The sequence below is a fragment of the Hemiscyllium ocellatum genome, chromosome 7 (genome assembly GCF_020745735.1).
Source record: "Hemiscyllium ocellatum isolate sHemOce1 chromosome 7, sHemOce1.pat.X.cur, whole genome shotgun sequence".
Taxonomy (NCBI): Eukaryota; Metazoa; Chordata; class Chondrichthyes; order Orectolobiformes; family Hemiscylliidae; genus Hemiscyllium; species Hemiscyllium ocellatum.
This window is the reverse complement of record NC_083407.1, coordinates 65,426,367-65,446,752: the sequence shown is the minus strand read 5'-3', so window position 1 is coordinate 65,446,752 and position 20,386 is coordinate 65,426,367. Positions and strand designations below refer to the sequence as shown.

Sequence of the window (20,386 nt, the reverse complement as noted above, 5' to 3'; positions counted from 1 at the left end):
AGATCTTAAGTTAAATAACACCAGAAAGCCAAGTTGCCAACAGCAGGATCAACTAGAATGTCCTTCAATATGAAGTGGGCAGAAAAGGGAGGGCATGGGTATTTTACAGCATGTTGTGCTTTCCAATTATATTGTCAATCTGCTACTGAGGACAGAAACTGACTGGGGACATTGCACCCAAAGCAATCATTTAATTTGCTACAAGTTGAATTACCAAACCATCTACCTTATACATTATCATTCCCAAGGGTAAATTGAAAACAATTAGAGCGAGCATTAATGTTTGCTGCATTTCCTTCCCATCAGTATATCTGTCAAAAAACAGAAATTGTTGGAGAAACTCAGCAGGTCTGCCAGCATTTCTGGAAAGAAATAAAAGTTAACAATTTGAGTCGAATGACCCTCAGAATTCAAGAAGGATCTCAAAGAGGTGTTCTGAAGTGGGGTCAATAGCCTCAAAACGTTAACTCTGACTACTCTCCACAGATGCTGCCAGACTTGCTGAGTTTCTCCAATAATTTCCGTTTTTATTTCAGATTTCTAACAAACGCACATCTTTGTTTTACCATATCTATCACCTTAGGTGGCATTATTTTTATTAAAAAAGTAATATTCTGATCAGCGTTGCTGCTAATCTCACAAATTGGCCACAACTCCCTTGATGTTAATTTCACCTTTACGCCAATGGAGATTTCTGACATCCAGCAATAGTGATGTTATTGGTAAAGCCGCTAACTGAAGGAATCTTACAGACAGCAAACCTGGAAGCTCAAAATCTTTAACAATTTAATCAATTTATAGAGAATAAAAGAAAGATTAGATTATATAAAAAAGCTTGAGGTGGAAACTGAAATATCAAAATGGCTCTCATCATGCTGAACAGCTGGGTGCAACAAAGTCAATCACTGTGGTTAGTGCATTTGAACAAAATATCCCACTTACCTGGTGGTTAGCTGTTTCTGACACCTTAACATCCAGGGATCCAGCGAGTACTGCATACCAACTTGTCCCAAGGTCTCCTTGTCGAAACACTTCAAAACAAAATACAAACAAAAATCTCAAAAGCATGGAATGGAATTATTCTCACTCATGCCTACTAATCAATTGGCATTTGAGAAAAATTTGTTTAATCTCTTCAAGGACCAATATCTTACTCCACAGTTCTGGTTGGCTATTCCCTGACCACATAACAGCTAACCTACCAGGTGACAATCACCTGATGAAGGAGCAGTGCTCCAAAAGCTAGTGCTTCCAAATAAACCTGTTGGACTATAACCTGGTGTTGTGTGATATTTAATTTTGTTCCCCCTCCCCCCCGCCCCCCCCCCCCCACTTCCGTCACTGGCACCTCCAAGTCATAGCTAATCTTTGGAAGAATAGTAATCTCCAGCCTTTTCTAGGAGGAGACTGGTCTCCGCCATCGTTGCTTGGCTACTCGTTGTTAGTGCAGTCTAAAAATGATCCCACAGCTCTGCCCAATCCTATTCCCTGTATTTTTCTTTCTTTCAAATACCTATTGGCCTTCCCGCTTTCTTTCAAACATGCAAAACAAAAACATTTCTTACTTTGTAGTATTCCTTGCAAAATGTTCAAGAGCATTAAACAAATGAAACTTACATACATCCCACCACCTAAAAGAAACATTTATGTTAAAAAAAACAAATCAGGTACTGCACCTCTTGATTGACATTCAATCTCTTCAATCTGCTTTGAAGACTCATTTGTAGGATAGAAAAAAAGGACCATCTGTTCTTCTGTTTCAATTTGTCTCTTCATTGTTTATATTTCCAAGTGTTTGACTTGAGAGTTCAGGCCATTGTGAACATTTTTATGCATTTCACAAGCTCCAGAATCATCTCAGCAGGGAGCTGTATTCACATTTTGGGGGGTTGATTAGCAATTGTCAGCAGTTGTTTAAGGATTATCTGCCTGTGATGTGATAAGTGAACAAACATTTGTTTGTTTTTACAACAGATAGACGACTTAAGAGGTTTTATGTTCCTCTGAATTTTTTTAAGAGTGTTTGAAAGTAGCTCTATTAAATTGTTAGGAATTTATTTCTTTTAATTTTCATTGCAAAGGTATAGCTCCCAAGGTGTTAATTATCCATAGTGTTTCTTAAGTGCATAGCCGTGCACGATACATGGGAGGAAGAGAAAAAGGGAGCATGGAGACATTAGGAGAATGGATGATTCATGGAGAGGGAATGGAGCATGAGAGTACACAAAATGAAGTATGACCATAACACCATAAGACATAGGAGTGGAAGTAAGGCCATTTGGCCCATCAAGTCCACTCTGCCATTCAATCATGGCTGATGGGCATTTCAACTTCACTTACCAGCATTCTCCCCTTAGCCCTTAATTCCTTGTGACGTCAAGAATTTATCAATCTCTGCCTTGAAGACATTTTGCGTCCCAGCCTCCACTGCACTCTGCGGCAATGAATTCCACCACTCTCCGCATTTCTGTTCTGAATTGACCCCCTCTAATTTTAAGGTTGTGTCCACGGGTCCTAGTTTCCTCGCCTAACGGAAATGATTTCCTAGCGTCCACCCTTTCCAAGCCATGTATTATCTTGCAAGTTTCTATTAAGTCTCCCCTTAATCTTCTAAACTCCAATGAATACAATCCCAGGATCCTCAGCCATTCCTCATATGTTAGACTAACCATTCCAGGGATCATCCATGTGAATCTCCGCTGGACACGTTCCAGTGCCAGTATGTCCTTCCTGAGGTGTGGGGACCAAAACTGGACACAGTACTCCAAATGGGGCCTAACTAGAGCTTTATAAAGTCTCAGTAGCACAACAGTGCTTTTATATTCCAACCCTCTTGAGACAAGTGACAACATTGCATTTGCTTTCTTAATCACGGACTCAACCTGCATGTTTACCTTTAGAGAATCCTCGACTAGAACTCCCAGATCCCTTTGTACTTTGACTTTACGAATTTTCTCATCATTTAGAAAGTAGTCTATGCTTTTATTCTTTTTGTCAAAGTGCAAGACCTCGCATTTGCTCACATTGAATTCCATCAGCCATTTGCTGGACCACTCTCCCCACTCTCCCAAACTGTCTAGATCTTTCTGGAGCCTCCCCACTTCCTCAGTACTACCTGCCTGTCCACCTAACTTCGTATCATCTGCAAACTTCGATAGAATGCCCCCAGTCCTTTCATCCAGATCATTAATATATAATGCAAACAGCTGTGGCCCCAACACTGAACCCTGCGGCTGCCATTCCGAAAAAGAACCTTTTATCCCAACTCTCTGCCTTCTGTCAGACAGCCAATCCTCAATCCATCCCAGTAGCTCACCTTGAACACGATGGGCCCTCACCTTGCTCAGCAGCCTCCCATGTGGCACCTTATCAAAGGCCTTTTGGAAGTCTAGATAGACCACATCCACTGGGTTTCCCTGGTCTAACCTACTTATCACCTCTTCAAAGAATTCCAACAGGTTTGTCAGGCATGACCTCCCTTTACTAAATCCATGTTGACTTGTTCTAATCAGACTCTGCTCTTCCAAGAATTTAGAAACCTCATCCTTAATGATGAATTCTAGAATTTTACCAACGACCGAGGTTAGGCAAATTGGCCTATAATTTTCCATCTTTTGTCTTGATCCTTTCTTGAACAAGGGGGTTACAACAGCGATCTTCCAATCATCCAGGACTTCCCCTGACTCCAGTGACTCTTGAAAAATCTCAACTAATGCTTCCGCTATTTCCTCAGCCACCTCTCTCAGAACTCTAGAATGTATCCCATCGGGGCCAGGAGATTTATTCATTTTAAGACCTTTCAGCTTTTCTAGCATTTTCTCTTTTGTAACGACAACCATACTCAACTCAGCCCCCTGACTTCCTTTAATTATTGGGTTATTACTCATGTCTTCCACTGTGAAAACTGACGCAAAGTACTTGTTAAGTTCTCCTGCTATTTCCTTATCTCCCATCACTAGGCTTCCAGCATCAGTTTGAAGTGGCCCAATGTCTACTTTTGCCTGTCGTTTGTTTCTTATGTATGGGGATATAGAAAGCAATAGAGTGGACAAGAAAGTGTAAGGGACATGGGAACGTAAGGTAGCATATTGGAGATCTGAAGATATAGGTGGACATGGACATTTTGGGTGGAAGTGGTGAGGTTTAATAAGCATTGGGAATTGAGCTGCAGTCCATGAGAACCAAGACAGACTTTCTATTCAGCCCACCACTCCATACAAATTCCTTTCATACTCCTTCCACAATTAAGGTGAAGAATATGATGGGGATATGGCTCAGAGTAAGGCTCAGGTATCAGAGGATGAGGCCTAACTCATTCTTCCCAAAGCTGAACTGACATTCTGGGATTGCAAAAATAAGTATGCGATACGATACCAAAAGAAGATACAAATGCTCTACACTTTAGACTCTTAATGGTACAAAGCTGAGCTACAATTCAAGAGAGATTGGAGGGAGATTCTTCAAACATTGGACAGAAATTTCCACTCCATTGAGCAGCATGTGCAATGGTAAAAATGTTCAAAAATATGGAGAAAATGAAAGAACATCAGAATCCCAACAATAACAAAAAGTTTTTAATGTTTCCCTTAACCTTCAAACAGTATGTTCCAAATCTCAATAATGAACAGTGACCATTTTAGTTCCAATGTATTTGCATCTGATTATTAGCCCAATTTACCAAGCTTCTATGCAGCATGCAATTCTTCTCTTCTCTGAGAAACTAGACAGACCTAATTCCCAATATGAAGTCAGAGAGGTTTCCCGGCAGCAGCAACTCTCTGTTTGCTTCTCCAGGCCTTCAGGTAACTCAGCCTTCCCCACAATATCTCTTCATGTTATGTGGACATTGTCCTCATCCACCACAAGTGGGCATGTCTTCATCCACCACAAGTGGGCATTAGCAAATCACCAGGGAGAAAGTGAGGACTACAGATGCTGGACATCAGAGTTGAGAGTGTAGTGCTGGGAAAACACAGCAGGCCAGGCAGCATTCAAGGAGCAGAAGAATCTACATTGAAGGGCTCTTGCCTGAAATGTTGATTCTCCTATTCCTTGGTTGCTGCCTAACCTGCTGCGCTTTCCCAGCATCACACTCTTGACCAATTACCAAATCACCAGCCTCACCATGATATCATTCCTGCTCTCGGACCAACTCTCACATCACTTCTGCACATCAGAAACTGTTTTTGGAGCCCAGAGATTCTAATGACTTGTACACTTCTACCTGATCGCTTTGAGCACTGGGACACACACATCTCATACATCTACACAGGATGCATCTTATGGCTCTGAGCTAACTTAACACTTAGTCACCTTGTCCTTACTTGGACACTGCTAAGCTCTATAGCTTGCATTGTTTTTCAGCTCATAAACTCTTCAGTGCTAGGTTGCAGGCTGTCAGACTTTTAAAACAGAGTTGTTACATCTTGCAATAGCAAGAGTTGTCGTCCATGAGCCCACGTGAGATGTGATCGTCATTGCAGACTCAGTGTGTGGTGGCCTTGTGAGTTTGATGCAGCAGAGAGAAGCACATACTCTTACAGAGTGCAGAAGATCACTAACATTCTTCTTGTATTGCTGTGCATTTTTTAAAATCTGGGCCACTGCACTGGTGCAGGGCGCTACCTCAGCCCAGGCGTGCTAGGTTGGCTGATGTGGTCTCCGTTGCTGGTCAGCAGGTAAGAGGATGGCTATCCTCTCCACTATCCCAACAATCAGAACCTCCAGGTCTCTGTCAGTGAAGCAGGGACCCAGCTTGCCATTTTAGACAATATTGAGCACCACAGTGTGAAGGTCAATTCCTGTTGTGTAATGGCTAACATTCTACAGAGCTGGAGTTTCAATATCACACCAACAGCATGAATATCCCAGTGTCCCAGCTGGGAGCACATCCACTATTCCTGCCCAATGATATGTGCTGAAGAGGTGAGTTACAGAATTAAAGAGTTCGAGAGAAGTGGATTTCATGAGAAAAGCCAACATGGACCATGGAGTACCAACTGCTATGATTCTCACTTGAAAAAACACTTTATCCAAAACTCAAAAATTCAGCCCGAGGAATTAATCAACTAAAAGTGAGATCCTAGTTAATTTTTCAGCACCTTCATGATTCAGAATTGGGAGATTTTTAACCTTAAAGAAACAGTACTTTAGATTCTGTGCATTTAAAATCAACTGAAACACTTACAAAATATGCACTTTATAGGTTTTTTGAATAATATGGTTGAATTGAAATGTATTAATTTTTGCAGTGTTCAATGGCTGAATCTGTTTTGTCAAAGTTTTTAAAAATGTTTCAGTTCAGATTTTCAGCATCCACAACGTTTTGCTTTTACACTAAAAAAAATGCTTCTATTAGTGTCAGTGAGTACTTATCAAGTGGTCAGCATGGATGAGTTGGACTGAAGGGTCTGTTTCCATGTTGTACATCTCTATGACTATGACTAAGTGAAGCGAAGCATTAGCAATATTCAAATGAAATATACTTATTGTGATCTTTAAAATCTCATTATTATTTTTTGACCACTTGTAGCCAATCCACCATCAAGTATTATTCTTCAGGGTAGGATTGCATGGGACACAGTCTCACACAATCAAGTTGAACAAAGAACACTTCATCAGTAAACACACTTTTGTTCCAGAAGTTGTATGAAATTTCTTGTTTGGAGTAAAACTAAAATGCCTTTCAGCACTGTATGTCTACCAGTTCAAGTTTTAATCCTACTGTGCAAGAAAACCTTATGATCTTGTCTTATGATCTGAAGCTTACCAATTCATCAAAGCACACAGGTCACGAGCGTGTTTCTGAGTTATGCTAAATTATTATTTTGTCGCAGTTTTATTGTGAAATCCAGGCAAACCTAATGGATACAAAACAAAAAGGGTTTTCTTGTACAGTAGAATTAAAACTTGAACTGGTAAAAACAGAGTGGCTGTGAAAGGCATTCTAGTCCTACTCCAAGCAAGAAAATTAAATAGGAATGGGAGAAATAAAAAAAATGAGTCAAGGTACTTTTTGCTGGCAAAACTGCAAAATAGCTGAATTAGATAGTAGATCAGTGGAAGAGCAGAATCACTGCATCTATTAAAGTGACCATTATGAGAGGCAAGAAGAGGAAGAGAGACAACATCTCATTTCTATTCATTAATGAAAGGACACAGGTTAAGCAAAGCAGATGGAACTCAGGATTATGGGTAGTGTATTGAGATGGATAGAAACCTGATGGCAGACAGGAAACAATGAATTGGAATAAATGGGTCTTTTTCTGAAATGCTGAAAATGTGTTGCTGGAAAAGCGCAACTGGTCAGGCAGTATCCAAGGAACAGGAAATTCGACGTTTCGGGCATAAGCCCTTCATCAGGAATGGCTTATGCCCGAAACGTCGAATTTCCTGTTCCTTGGATGCTGCCTGACCTGCTGCACTTTTCCAGCAACACATTTTCAGCTCTGATCTCCAGCATCTGCTGACCTCACTTTCTCCTCTTTTTCTGAAAGGCAGGCATTGAGTAGTGGGGTATCACAGGGATCAATGCTAGGAGCCCATCAATTCACAATATATATAAATGAACTAGATAAGAGAACTAAGTACAATATCTCCAAATTTACATTTGACACAAAGCTGAATGGGATGGTGAGGTGTGAGGAGGATGCAGAGATGCCTCAGTATGATTTGGACAAGGACAGTGAGTGAGAAAATGTGTCTGAGATGCAGTATAATGTGGCTAAATGTGAGGTTATCCATTTTGGGGGCAAAAATAGGAAGGCAGATTATTATCTGAATGGCTATAAATTGAAAGGGGAATGCACAGCGAGATCCAAGTACACCAGTCACTGAAGGTAATTATGGAGGTGCAGTCAACAAGGCAAATAGTTTATTGGTCTTCACAGCGAGAGGATTTCAGTACATGTACAGAGATGTCTTGCTGCAATTATACTGGGTCTGGGTGAGAACACACCTGGAATAATGTATGCAGCTTCGGTTTCCTTATAAGAGGTAGTTTTTTTTTGTATTGAGGGAGTTTTCCAGATTGATTCCTGGGATGGCAGGACTGACTCTTGAGGAGAGATTGAATCAGTTATAAATGCTGGAGTTTAGAAGATTGAGTGTGCAATCTCATTGAAATCTATACAATTCTAATACGACTGGACAGGGTAGATGCAGAAAGCCCAGAACCAAGGGCCACAGAATAAGGATATGGAGGAAAACATTTAGGACTGAGAGGAGGGGAAATTTCTTCACCAGAGAATGGTGAGCCTGTGGAATTCACTACCACAGAAAGCAGTCAAGGCCAAAACATTGTATTACTTCAAGGAGATGTTGGATCTCGCGTTTGGGACTGTGGGGATCAAAGGATAGGCTACTGAGTTGAATGATCAGCCATGATCATAATGAATGATGCAGCATGCTTGAAGGGTCAAATGGCGGATTCATGCTCCTATTTTCTATATTTCTATATAGAAGATAAAAACAGGAATTGCTGGAAAACCTCAGCAGGGATGGCAGCATCCCTATAGAGAGAGAAACAGCGAACATTTCAAGTCCAACATCATTTCTTCATAGAACAGGAGATGTTGTCTGATAGCAAAACAAACATATTTGATTTTAATAGGTTTGTTATGAATACAAGGGGAGAAGCATGTTTTCAGATTCAGACAGATTGACAATGTGGATACAATTCACCACCATTTTGATGTTTTATAAAACAAAACTGCAGTCATTAAATTACTAAACCAATACCAAGAGAAACTTCTGAGTACAATAAGACTCATTACTCTGTGGTATTATTGTATCCTGAAAATTACAAAGAAAATACCATCATTACTGATTTTTAACGGTAAAACTGTGCCGGAGGATGCAATTCAACATGGAATGTTTGTGCATGTTCATCCTAGCGATCAAGAAATGAAGAAGGGATGAAATTATGGCTGGAAGCTATAGTCTGAGTAGCCAAGGGTCTTCCTATCAAAATCCATCCAACCAGCCTATTACTAGTTTTGGGTACATATAACTGACATTTCAAACAGGAGTGCTGTAAAATTAAAAACCAGCCAGACGTGACTTTTCTAAAATTCATTCCTCAACTAATGTTATCACGAGCTGGGCCAGCATTTGTTGTCTATCTTTAGCTCTGGAGAATGAGATAGTGAGCCGCCTTCTCAAACTACTACAGTTCAAGAGGTCTAGGAATGACCGTGGTGCTGTTAGGAAGGCAGCAGATTAGATTCTGGGCAGTCTTACCAGCTAAATAAATCTTCCAGACATTTGAGTAAACAATCCACTTCAAGTATTCATTTGCGAAAAGTGAACATAATCGATGAAAGCTCCATGTCACAAGTTAACACCATTTTGAATGAGGCAGTATAACATTTGGATATAAGTGGCACTGGCTACACCAGCCTTGGTTGCCCATCCCTACTATCCTTGAGAAGGCAGTAGTGAGCCACCTTATTGAACCACTGCAGTCCATGTGGTGCATGCATAGACAGAGAACTGGAATGGAGTTCCAGGATTTTGATTTAGTTATGCTGAAGGACTGGCAGTGTAATTCCATGGGAACCTGTAAGTAGTGGTGTTCCAATATGTCTGCTGCCCTTGTCTTTCTACATGTTATTGGTCATAGGTTTGAATGCTGCTCTCTAAGAAGCATTGGTGAGTTACTACAGTTCACATAATAGATGGTACACATTGCAGCTACTGAGCATTGGTGGTGGAGAGAGTGAATGTTTGTGGATGTGGTGCCAATCAAGCAGGCTGCTTTGTCCTGGGTAGTGTCAAGTTTCTTGAGTGTTGGTGGAACAGCACCTAGCCAATAAAGTAGGGAATATTCCATCACACATCTGACTTGTGCCTTGTAAATAGTGGACAGGCTTTGGGAATTCAGGAGGCGAGTTATTCTCCATAGTATTCCTAGTCTCTGACCTGATCTTGTAGCCATAGTATTTACATGGCTAGTCCAGTTCAACTTCTAGTCAATGGTAACTCCCAGGAACTTGATAGCTACTTGTGCACAATCTATTTTTTGCCTAAGTGACACATTCCTACAGGCACACCTTACGCTGGCAACATTGGTAACAGGTAACATTGTTCCCAACTACCTAGTACCTGATTAATAAACTCAGAAGTTTAATGTCCCTGTGCCCTACTTACAGACACTAAACAGGGACCTAAGTCACCACATGATGGACAAAAATTTAATACATTATTGAAATGGTCAAAAACTAGGTATGGAAGCTCCACACTTAAGGCAGGCTGTGAGCCCCTATTAGATAAAAATAAGGGCATAATGTCACTTTTGAGAACCCTGTACAATATTGGGATTGTCAACACAGGTAAACCATATCTGCAGGCCATCACTAAAAGGGAAAATAGTTTAAAGTATTTAGCTGAACATGGATTGAGGAGGTATAGGATGCGCATCTTGTCTGCACACTGAAATCACTGTCCACTGCAGTGCCACTCTGAAACCTTTCCTCCCACTTCTCAATCCCCTGTTACACTGGGCACGGATGCCACAACTGCACCACAATGCCTTGCAATCATAGTTACTGTCACTTGACTTAATCCTGGCCACTGCCAACTTTGCACTTGTTCGCACCCCTCGCAAGGACCTATCTGACAACTAATGGAAGCAACAGCAACATAGTTTTAGAGGTTAGCAGGTGGGTGGTGAAGTGGCTTGAAACCCAATAATAGTGATAGAATCATAGAATCCCAACTGTGCGGAAAGAGGCTATTTGACCTGTCGAGTCAATCCCAACCCTCTAAAGAGCATTCCACACAGACCCAACACCCACCACTGGCCCCGTAACCCCACATTTATCATGGTTAACCCACCTATCCTACACAATCCTGGACACTAAGGACAATGTAGAATGGCCAATCCATTTAACCTGGGAGGACACCCATGCAGACACAGGGAGAATGTGCAAACTCCACACAAGGCTGGATTTGAACCCGGGTCCCTGGCACTGTGCTAACCACTGAGCCTCTGTGCCACCTGAGGCATAGTCATTGACTTATGCCTTGTCTACTATTCATTCAGACACAGAGGTTGTTCCCTCTGTCCCGTGCTTTGGCAGCAAATGAAATATTAAGTCCAAATTTGTTTGATTTTTGAAAGTAAAAATTAAATATTTTTCTGCCATCACATCCTGAGAACTGGACTAAATTCTTGTTCCATTCAATCCCATTTAAAGGAGATGCCACATTCATCTGTCTGATAGACACTCATTGCTTTGAATGTGCTTCAAGCTGTGAAACTGCTGGGAATATCTTCATTCTCACAGGGCTCCTGCTTATTTTAAGTTGATGTGTTACAAGTCAAAGTAATTAAACAACAGGATAAATATATAATTCATGAATTCTATTCAGAGGTGTCAAATGGAGTACAGCTTTAGACATTACAGATAAAAACATTGGTGCATGACAAAATGAGTATATTTTTTATGATCGTTTCAATCAGTCTATAGAGTGGTGATCATTCATTTTAGTAAATTTAACAAAATCTCAAAATTACTTTATGGGTATATAATATGTAACATTCACATGAAATACCTTCAGAACCATTTTAAAATGAATTTCACATCAAATGTTGAAACTATTCAAAATTATGTAAATATGAAAATGATAATAGATTGTATTTTTGTTGCATTGTTTATGGAACCCATGTCAGGTCTTGTTTCTGATTATCACTTTCTTCTTAAAAATCATTATTTTACATAACAATCACAGAATGGTCTGCTATTAAGGCATATGTCTTGGGGACAAGTGTTCCTAGACAATTATGCTAATATATCTGTCAATATTTCATGACAGAGACATAAAGAATTCATAAACTGAACCCATAGACAAAGCTCTTTTTGTGGCATAAGTCAATAACAAGCACATTAAAACATTTTGCAGTGTTGTTAAAATATTATGAATATGTTAGCATTAACATATTAGCACCTGTATTGCACATCTGTGGCATAAACCACTACTCCAATGTAGATATTGTAGGAAGGATTAGTACACAAATTACCAGCAATATAATGCCAAGGTTAATGTGCATACTATTCATGAATTAGTTTGTATATCATTCAACGATTTGTGATGAGAAAGAAACATCCCAAGAATTGTGAATTGTCACAAATTACTACATGATAAGGACTGTTCTGCAATTAGATTTGTAAAAAACTGCACCTCTCTGAACCTCTCAGAGTAAGTGGGAAACTATCGGACTGGAGGTAACCGGTGGTGTGGGACTGGGAACTGTCAGTGTGGGAGGGAGTTGTCAGTGTAGGAGGGGGAGCTGTCAATGTGGGAGGCGAGCTGTCAATGTGGGACTGGGAGCTATCTGTGTGGGAATGGGAGCTATCAGTGTGGGAGGGGGAGGGGTCTGTCAGTGTGGAAGGGGGAGGGGACTGTCAGTGTGGGGAGGGCTGTCAGTGTGGCGGGTGCTGCCAGTGTGTGAGGGGGAGGGATCTATCAGTGTGGGTAGGCGCTGTCAGTGTGTGAGGGGGAGGGGGCTCAGTGTGTGTGTGGGCGAGGGGGTTGTCAGTGTGGGGGGAGCTGTCAGTGTGAGGTTGGGTAGGGTCTGTCAGTGTGTGAGGGGGAGGGGTCTGTCAGTGTGGGTGGAGACTAACTGTGGGAGAGGACAGGGGAGGAATTTGAGGCAGAAAAAATGGAGTCAGAGCAGGTGATTAAAGTGGAGGAGGACAGGATAGTTGAGGCAGGAGGAGAGAAGGAGGTGGATGCATAACAGCAGGAAGCGGCCAAAGCAGTGAGGCAGCCAACATGGAGGAGGAGGTTGAAAGGCATCTGAGGCAGCACGAGGAGACAATAAAATACCAGCAGCAGTGATAAAACAAGGCTCACAGTAAGATAGAGACTGAGTGGTGAACTCATCTCAGTGATGTTTTGCGTGATTCTGAATTAGCATCGCACCTGTCAGATCGGTTCAGCATTTGCTGGACCACAGCTCTAGCCCAGTCTCAGCCAGCACCTTTCTCAATAACAGCTGGTGATATATAAGAGCTCCTCGCTAAGACCAGGAGTTTAGCAGCACAGAAGGGCAGTACTCTCGGAAAAGGTGGATAGATTTTCAGAGTCAATGGCTGCTGCCTCCAAGAAGACATTCTTGCAGCTTTCAGACAGGGTTACAATATTCTGCAATTTCAAGTTACCTGCTGCATCTTTCAATGTTTACTACAGAGTGATCCACTGGTCAGAAAAAGGTGATAACGTTATTGGAGTTATGCAGAAGTTATTCCACCCTTTCACAAACTCTAGTGTAAAATAATGAATTTTTTTTATCAGTTTCAGCAAAAGGACTGCACCAGCCTCTCAGTGGGACATTGCAGCTCAGGACTGTTTCTCAGTGTGACAACAACAGCCTGGAAAATGCAGGTTGTAGCTGGCACAATGACTGTCACTGTTGGGGAGGCAAGCCTGTATGTGGAGTAACTGTGCAATTGGAAAGGTATTCCACAATTACATTTGCATAGTATTTACTGAAACATCTGTTCTGAGTGTTTGCCTGGGCAACCTTAAAATCTACTGAACTGCACAGAACACACATATACACACATATTCCAGCATCACTTAAACTACAGGCAATTCCTGCTGGGTTACCAGCAATATTGCATTATTAACAGTATTACTGGCATCAGCAGTTGTGTTACAGGCACAAATTACAGTTTTATCGGCTTTAAGAATCCCTACTGTGCAGATCAAGGCCAGTCAGCCCATCAGGCCTGGACCAACCCGCTGAAGTGAGGTTCAATGTGTAGAAGGAAGGAAGTTGCAAGCTGATATATTTGATTGGGAGTTATTATTGGCCCCTGGGGACTGAAGATTGATGAAATCAGAAGGCCAGTATGTGAAATGTACAAACAAAGATGATAGGCTAAACTGTTCTCAGATAAATCTATGCAATCTGCTTTTCATGATGTCAAAACATCCTTACATCCTGACGATTACTGCCTTTTCAACATTAAGAAGAATGTGAATGGCAAGACTAGCACTAAATACTGACAGAACACATCATATAAAACTATAAACAATTATCGAGCTGATGGAGTGAGATTCCACAGTTTATTTCCTGAGTTGTCTGGGCCTCCAAGCTGTGTTTCACGTAAGGACCATTAATCACATTGTTTACAGCTTCTTACAACTTGATTTACCAGCTGTAAGTTGCAATGGTCAGAACAATTCACATACGATGCAAATCACCTAATTTATGACAAGCAATTTCCTTCAACAGAGTGGCTCATGCCAAGGCGGCTACAGGTTAATGTTTGGTGAGGCGAACAGCCAGGCAGTGCATATCACCTCGAAATTTATGGACAAGTGAAATTCTTTCTCATCACCAACTGCTTAATTTTTTTTGTAAACTATTATAGTAGAGCTCTGTGGAAATAACTTAAGGTTCCCACAAATTTCTTGACCACAAATTTTCTCCATCACCTTCTCAAAGCTAAATAACTTCAGTATACAGTGCAAATTAAACCTGATTTTTTAAAATATCTTTCCATCTGGCCACTAGGAAAGAGCAGTCAGACTCTTTGTCTTCTTTAAAGTAAAAACTGCATTTATGTTCTAACTATGAAAAGCAACTGGCAATACAGGGCAGAAATGTTGCTGGACAGCAAATAAAAAGCTCCCTTCACATCCATAAAGTGCTGCAGGAAGGTTAAGTGAGTTCGTTTTGGGAATTGTACGCATTACTGGGAGAAGGTTTAGCTGGTTCAACCATCCTGGCATTGCGAGGGCTCTGTCATGGCAATACCAGGATTTCAGATAAACCCATTCAAAAGGACCCATGGATTCCAGACCAGGATAAGTCAGGAGGCTTTGGGCAGGGTATTCAGGGATAAGGCAGGTAAGGTGGATGGGTTTTAAAGCACATTCAAATTGGAAGAAAAGAGAATGTTATCTTCTTGTGTGGATCCCGCAATCAGTAAGGAGACACCTTTCAATGATGGCACGTCTTCCTTTCTATCTGCCATTTAAAGCACTTCTGAAAAAAGATAATGAATTCCACTTCTGCCTGACAACCCATACTCATCTATGGGCTGAGCAGTGTAATTTAACAAGGTCATCTGACCCTTTAGTATTTATTTGTTTATGGTGGCTGGGATGCCATCTTTGATACCCAACCAGCCACTGTATTCTAACAGCAAGCTCAGGGGTGGGTGGGAACTTATGGGATGCCCCACCACTCAAAACACAACCAGTGGGGGCATGTGCCAGGGGTAGACCTGCCTCAAACTCCTTATCTGCCTGGTGCATGTGAATGGAAAATGCACACAGAGAACATGGTCAATGAAGTCCCTTTGCAAGCATGCATAATTGTAAAACCTACTCTTTGGAGCAAATTAAAATGCAAAAGGTCAGTGTAAGATGAAGAATACAAATGTTCTGAATGAAAAATCAGAATGAAATAAATAAAACAAATTTATACAGACATTAACTGGCATCAATTGTCTTTTCACTTTCTATTGATCCTTGAAGATGGTTCAATGTGCATCTTAAATGAGAATAAGAACACATTTTACCTATAAATATATTTTTGGAAATTCAAGAAATGACTTCAAAATCAATTGTAAACAAGATAGATACATAATAAAATCCAAAAGAACTGCAGATGCTGGAAATCAAAAACAAAAGCAGAAATTGCCGGAAAAACTCATCCAGTCAAACAGTATTATGTGGAGAGGAAGCAAAGTTAACGTTTCGGGTCCAGTGACCTCCAGTTCTGAGGAAGCGTCACTGCACCCAAAATGTTAAATTTGACTTCTCTCCACAGATGCTACCATACCGGATTATCTTTTCCAGCAATTTCTGTTTTTATTTTAAATACGTAATAATATCAGTAAACTTACACGTGACACCTTTCTCCAGATTTTCATAGTACCCATATAAGCAGATCTGGTACAAGAGGGTGGGATGGAATTTCTCAAATGCCTTCAGTCCTTTGAGCCAGCTGAATATAATGTCAACGTCTTCACTAGAACGCTCTGCAGGTCTGGGAAGAAGAAATCATTTGTATTGTTGATAATCTTTAGCTGTTGGCTGATCAGTGAATCATGCAGAAATATAAAAGGAGTTTAATCAATAATTAGTTTTCAAAGAACCTGATTAAGATTGCAATATTTTATGGCTTGTAATCAGCAGTGGATACTGTTCCATTCAGCTGTATAAAGCATACATCACTTCTGGTGTGTTAGATATTAAAAAAGCTTTTTATTGTTTCCTTCTCTGGCAGCAGAGTTAATATTCAACCCAATTAACAATAATAACTAATTTTATGTGTTATCTTGAATCTTACTAATAAACCAGACCTTTTCAGGGCATGGATAACAAATATTGAACAGTATAACTTCTTACTATTGCCTCTGCAGACATCCTTTTGTTTATCAAACAGAACTATGTTAGAAAGTTAAAAAAGTTAATTCTCAGCAATTCAGGGGCCTCCAATAACATATATTTTCTGTGCAACCTGATCTCTCAAACTAGCAAAGGTTGATACAATCTGACAATAATGACAATTAAAAGAAACACTAAATATAAGCCCATAATTTAGCAAAATAAGTAATTAAGCTATGACTGCAATGGGATACAACTTTGTAAGTGTCCCATTACTCACTGTTTACAAATATGGAATTTGTAGTTTTGAGGGGATTTTTTCTACCGGACATAATGTGGTGGACAATTAATATTCAGTGGAAGATGTTCCTTAAATATCTCTATCCTCATGGTTAGGGCACAGAGGAGGGCAAAGGACAAGGCTGAAGTATTTGGAGCCATCACTTTCAGCAGAAATGTTCAATGGATGATCCATCTCAGTTTTGCCTTTTGATCCCCAGCATCATAGAATCCTGGCAGAGCAGTTAGAGACCATTCAGCCATTGAGTGTGCACTGACCCTCTGAAGAGTATCCCATCCTATACCCATAACCTTACATTTACCATTGTTAACCCATCTAGTATGCACACTATGGGGTAACGTAGCATGGCCAATCTAACCTGCACTTCTCTGCGCTGTGGGAGAAATCAAAGCACCTGAAGGAAACACCTACAGACATTGGGAGAATGTGCAAATTGCATACAGACAGTCACCCAAAGCTGGAAACCAACACGAGTCCCCTGGTGCTGTGAGGCAGTGTCCTGACAAAATCCCAGAATTAGGACTGACGACTGACCCTTAGCTAAGCTATTCCAGTACAGCAAAAATGATAATATCTACCTAACAAAGTAGAAAATTGGCTACATCTAGCCTGTGTATGAAAAGCAGCATAAACCTGGCCATTACTTCTCCACCAATATGTTTTTGATCATCAGCAAAGTGATGGAAGGATTTGTTGATTGTGCTATCAAACTGAATAACACAGCGATAAGCTGCTCGTGATACTTAGTTTGGGTTCCCCAGGGCTACAGCTTCTGATCTCATTATAGCCTTGGTCCAATCGTGGACAAAAGTGCTAAATTCCAGAGATGAAGTGAAAGTAACTTTCATCAACATCAAGTCAGCATTTATTCACTGTGACATCAGTGATGCCTTGCAGTGAAACTCAGGCAGAGAACTCTCCATTTCTGCTGTCATACTTAGGACAAAGGAAGATGATTGTGGTTGTTGGAAGTCAATAATGTCAGCCCCAGAACATCACTTTAAGTGTTCCTCAGGGTAATTTCCAAGGCCAACCATTTTCAGTTGCTTCACCAATGACTTTCTGTCCATTGTAACATTAGAAGTAAGGATGTTCACTGACGATCACACGGTAATCAATATCACTTGTGACTTCTCCGATACTGAAACAGTTTGTGTTTATATGCAGCAAAACATGGATAAAATTCTGTTAGGGCTGATAAGTAGGTGCCAGACAGCGATCATCTCCAAAAAGAAAGAATATAACCATTTCTCCTTGACATTCATTGAATTCTGATCTAAAGCTAGGAACTCAATGGCAAATAACTTACTTTCTGATTCCTTAAAGCCTGCCCATGATGTGCAAGGTATAAGTCAGCAGTGTGATGGACATCTTTCCATTTGGCAGGATAAGCACAGTTCCAATAAAACTCAAGAATCTTGACACCCCTCAGATAAAGCAACAAATTTAACTGACAACTCATCCACCATTCTTGACTCCTTCCAAACCTGGTGTGCAGTTGGAGCAGTGCATTAAACATACACTACATTCTTTATCAGCAATTTCTAAACCAATAAACAAAGAAAGACAAAGAGAACAGAAGCATGGGAACCCCACCATCTGCAAATTCCTCTCCTAGCCACACATCATGATGTCTTGGAATTATTTCAACATTTCTACACAGTTACTGTGTCAAAACCCTGGAACTCAACCCCAACAAAATTGTGGATCCACCAAAGGTCAAAAACATTGAAAACAAGTTCTGCAAGAAGCACAGGGTCTTAATTTACTTCATTTGCTGTGCAGTTAAAATATTCTCAAATCCACTTCTTTCAACAGGTTAAATATACTCTGAAATGTATACATGATCCTATCTCCCATATTGATGTTTGGTTTACAACCATAACATTTACATCTTATGGTTGAATTTCTAGACCAATATTCCTTCACTTGAATCAGGAGAAAAACCTGAGCAGATGAAACCCTGAACAGAAAAACGGGTGTCAAAGGGGCAAGACTTATTTTCGAAATGGTATCTGCCAAGTCCGAAGATGCTGTAGTCAGACGCTTCAGTGCATTTCAAGTATTTTGGAATCAACATGAATATGTTTTTTTTTGTTTTGTGTTCTTGCTACTTTTGCATAATTTTATTTAAAAGATTCTATTAACCATATTCTTCCAGTTCATGCTGGCACACATTTCTTACTCTCAGTTCATTTGGTTTCTCACATGTTCAAGAGGACACACTTTTTCCACCTATAGTTCATGTTGTACTTTCTTTCCTTCCATCCCATCACCTCAGGAGACTTAATTATGACATGTTCCATCTCACAATTAGCACTAGGGAATTCCTCCCTATGGCATGATTTCTAGTTTCTCTCTCCAAAAGTGCTCTTCATAAGCTCTCCTCTTTCTTTCCTAACAAGATGTTGCTATTAGGTTTTAAAATATGCATTCTTATACATGAAGTGGATGTAGTCCATATAATTCCCATCCCCTCTCTCTGCTCCACAGGGTTGCTCATTTCCTTGCCTTTGAGAGCTCCTATCTTTTATCAACTTGCTCTAGATGATTGATACTGTCCTACAGCAACAGAGAATTTTCACTCTCACTTGAAATTTCACTCGTGGTGCAGCAGCATCAGAAATGTAAAAATATGTTCGGAAGAGCCCTTTGATTTGACTTTAGCCTGTGTTTGTGGACAATACCTCAAAACATTAATTGCAGTGCAATTAGTTTAAAATGTCCATTGCTCTCACTATAAAAACTAATCCCCAGTTACCCATGTACATAAATCCTTAGAAAACTTGCAACCTGTGCACACAGGACATTTACTTCTATGCTGGTTCGTCTTTCAACTCTGCTTCATGTGCATCTTCTTTCCTGCCCACAGTTTCTCCAAAGGAGGCACAACCTTTAGCATTCTAGAATTCTAGAATTCATGCCTAGAATTCAGTCCCTAACTCCTTCCCTTTTCATGTTTCCTCATTGATCTGTAATTTTGACCCTGCTTTATGTCACTTTTCCTGAATCCTGAAATCTTCAATTCCAGCCTGTAGATCATGGACATTGCAAAAGTAGGAAAAGATGTGGCCACAAAGGGACTTGTAAATGAGAATGAGCATTTTTAATTCGAGTTGACAGGTGACAGGGATCCATTATTGTTTCTATAAATACATTGTAATGGGCAACTTGAAACAGAGAACAATGCTGGAGTTTTAAACTAATTACGCCTTACATCATTGCAGTCAGCGATGAGGTGCTATAAATTCAGCCAACAATCAACAGAAATGCCTTCTCTAAGCATGTTTGTTCAAACAACATTTTGAAAAGCTGCAAATACTTTGTGGAAATCATGTCTGTTCACTGAGTTCCAATTTTGAGTAACTTACTGCAGGGTCTTTTCTTAAAATAAATATGTATCAGGTCAGAAGTGTCCAGGTGTTGGAACACATGGAGTATATTCATTAGCTTGGAGTTAAGATCTAGAAAATTATTTGAGCTATTGAGATGTGCATAGGCTGATTAACAGTTGATTCAAGTCTTGCAGAATAATAAAAGACTGAGTTTATTGTGAGCTTATTATTAAAATAATGTTGAATGACATCCAATAAATTCAAAAATCCTCTTTTTTGATCAATTACACCATAGTATGCTCGTATAACTAATTATACTAGTCTTTTAAATTCATAAGGTAAAGTGTTCTAATGCATTTGTGGTTCACAGAAAACATTTATTTAAGGAGAACATTTGAAC

The 20,386-nt window shown here is 40.2% G+C and overlaps 1 protein-coding gene across 1 annotated transcript in view; it reads right to left on the bottom strand.

The window, feature by feature from the left end:
• rapgef4a (Rap guanine nucleotide exchange factor 4a) overlaps positions 1 to 20,386 on the bottom strand; it is a 245,557-nt gene that overhangs the window by 208,967 nt on the left and 16,204 nt on the right. The window contains exons 4-5 of the mRNA XM_060828113.1: positions 15,867 to 16,009; positions 943 to 1,031 (exon numbers count right to left, since the gene is read on the bottom strand). Coding sequence (XP_060684096.1) covers positions 943 to 1,031; positions 15,867 to 16,009 — 232 coding nt within the window. The remainder of the gene's footprint in view (positions 1 to 942; positions 1,032 to 15,866; positions 16,010 to 20,386) is intronic.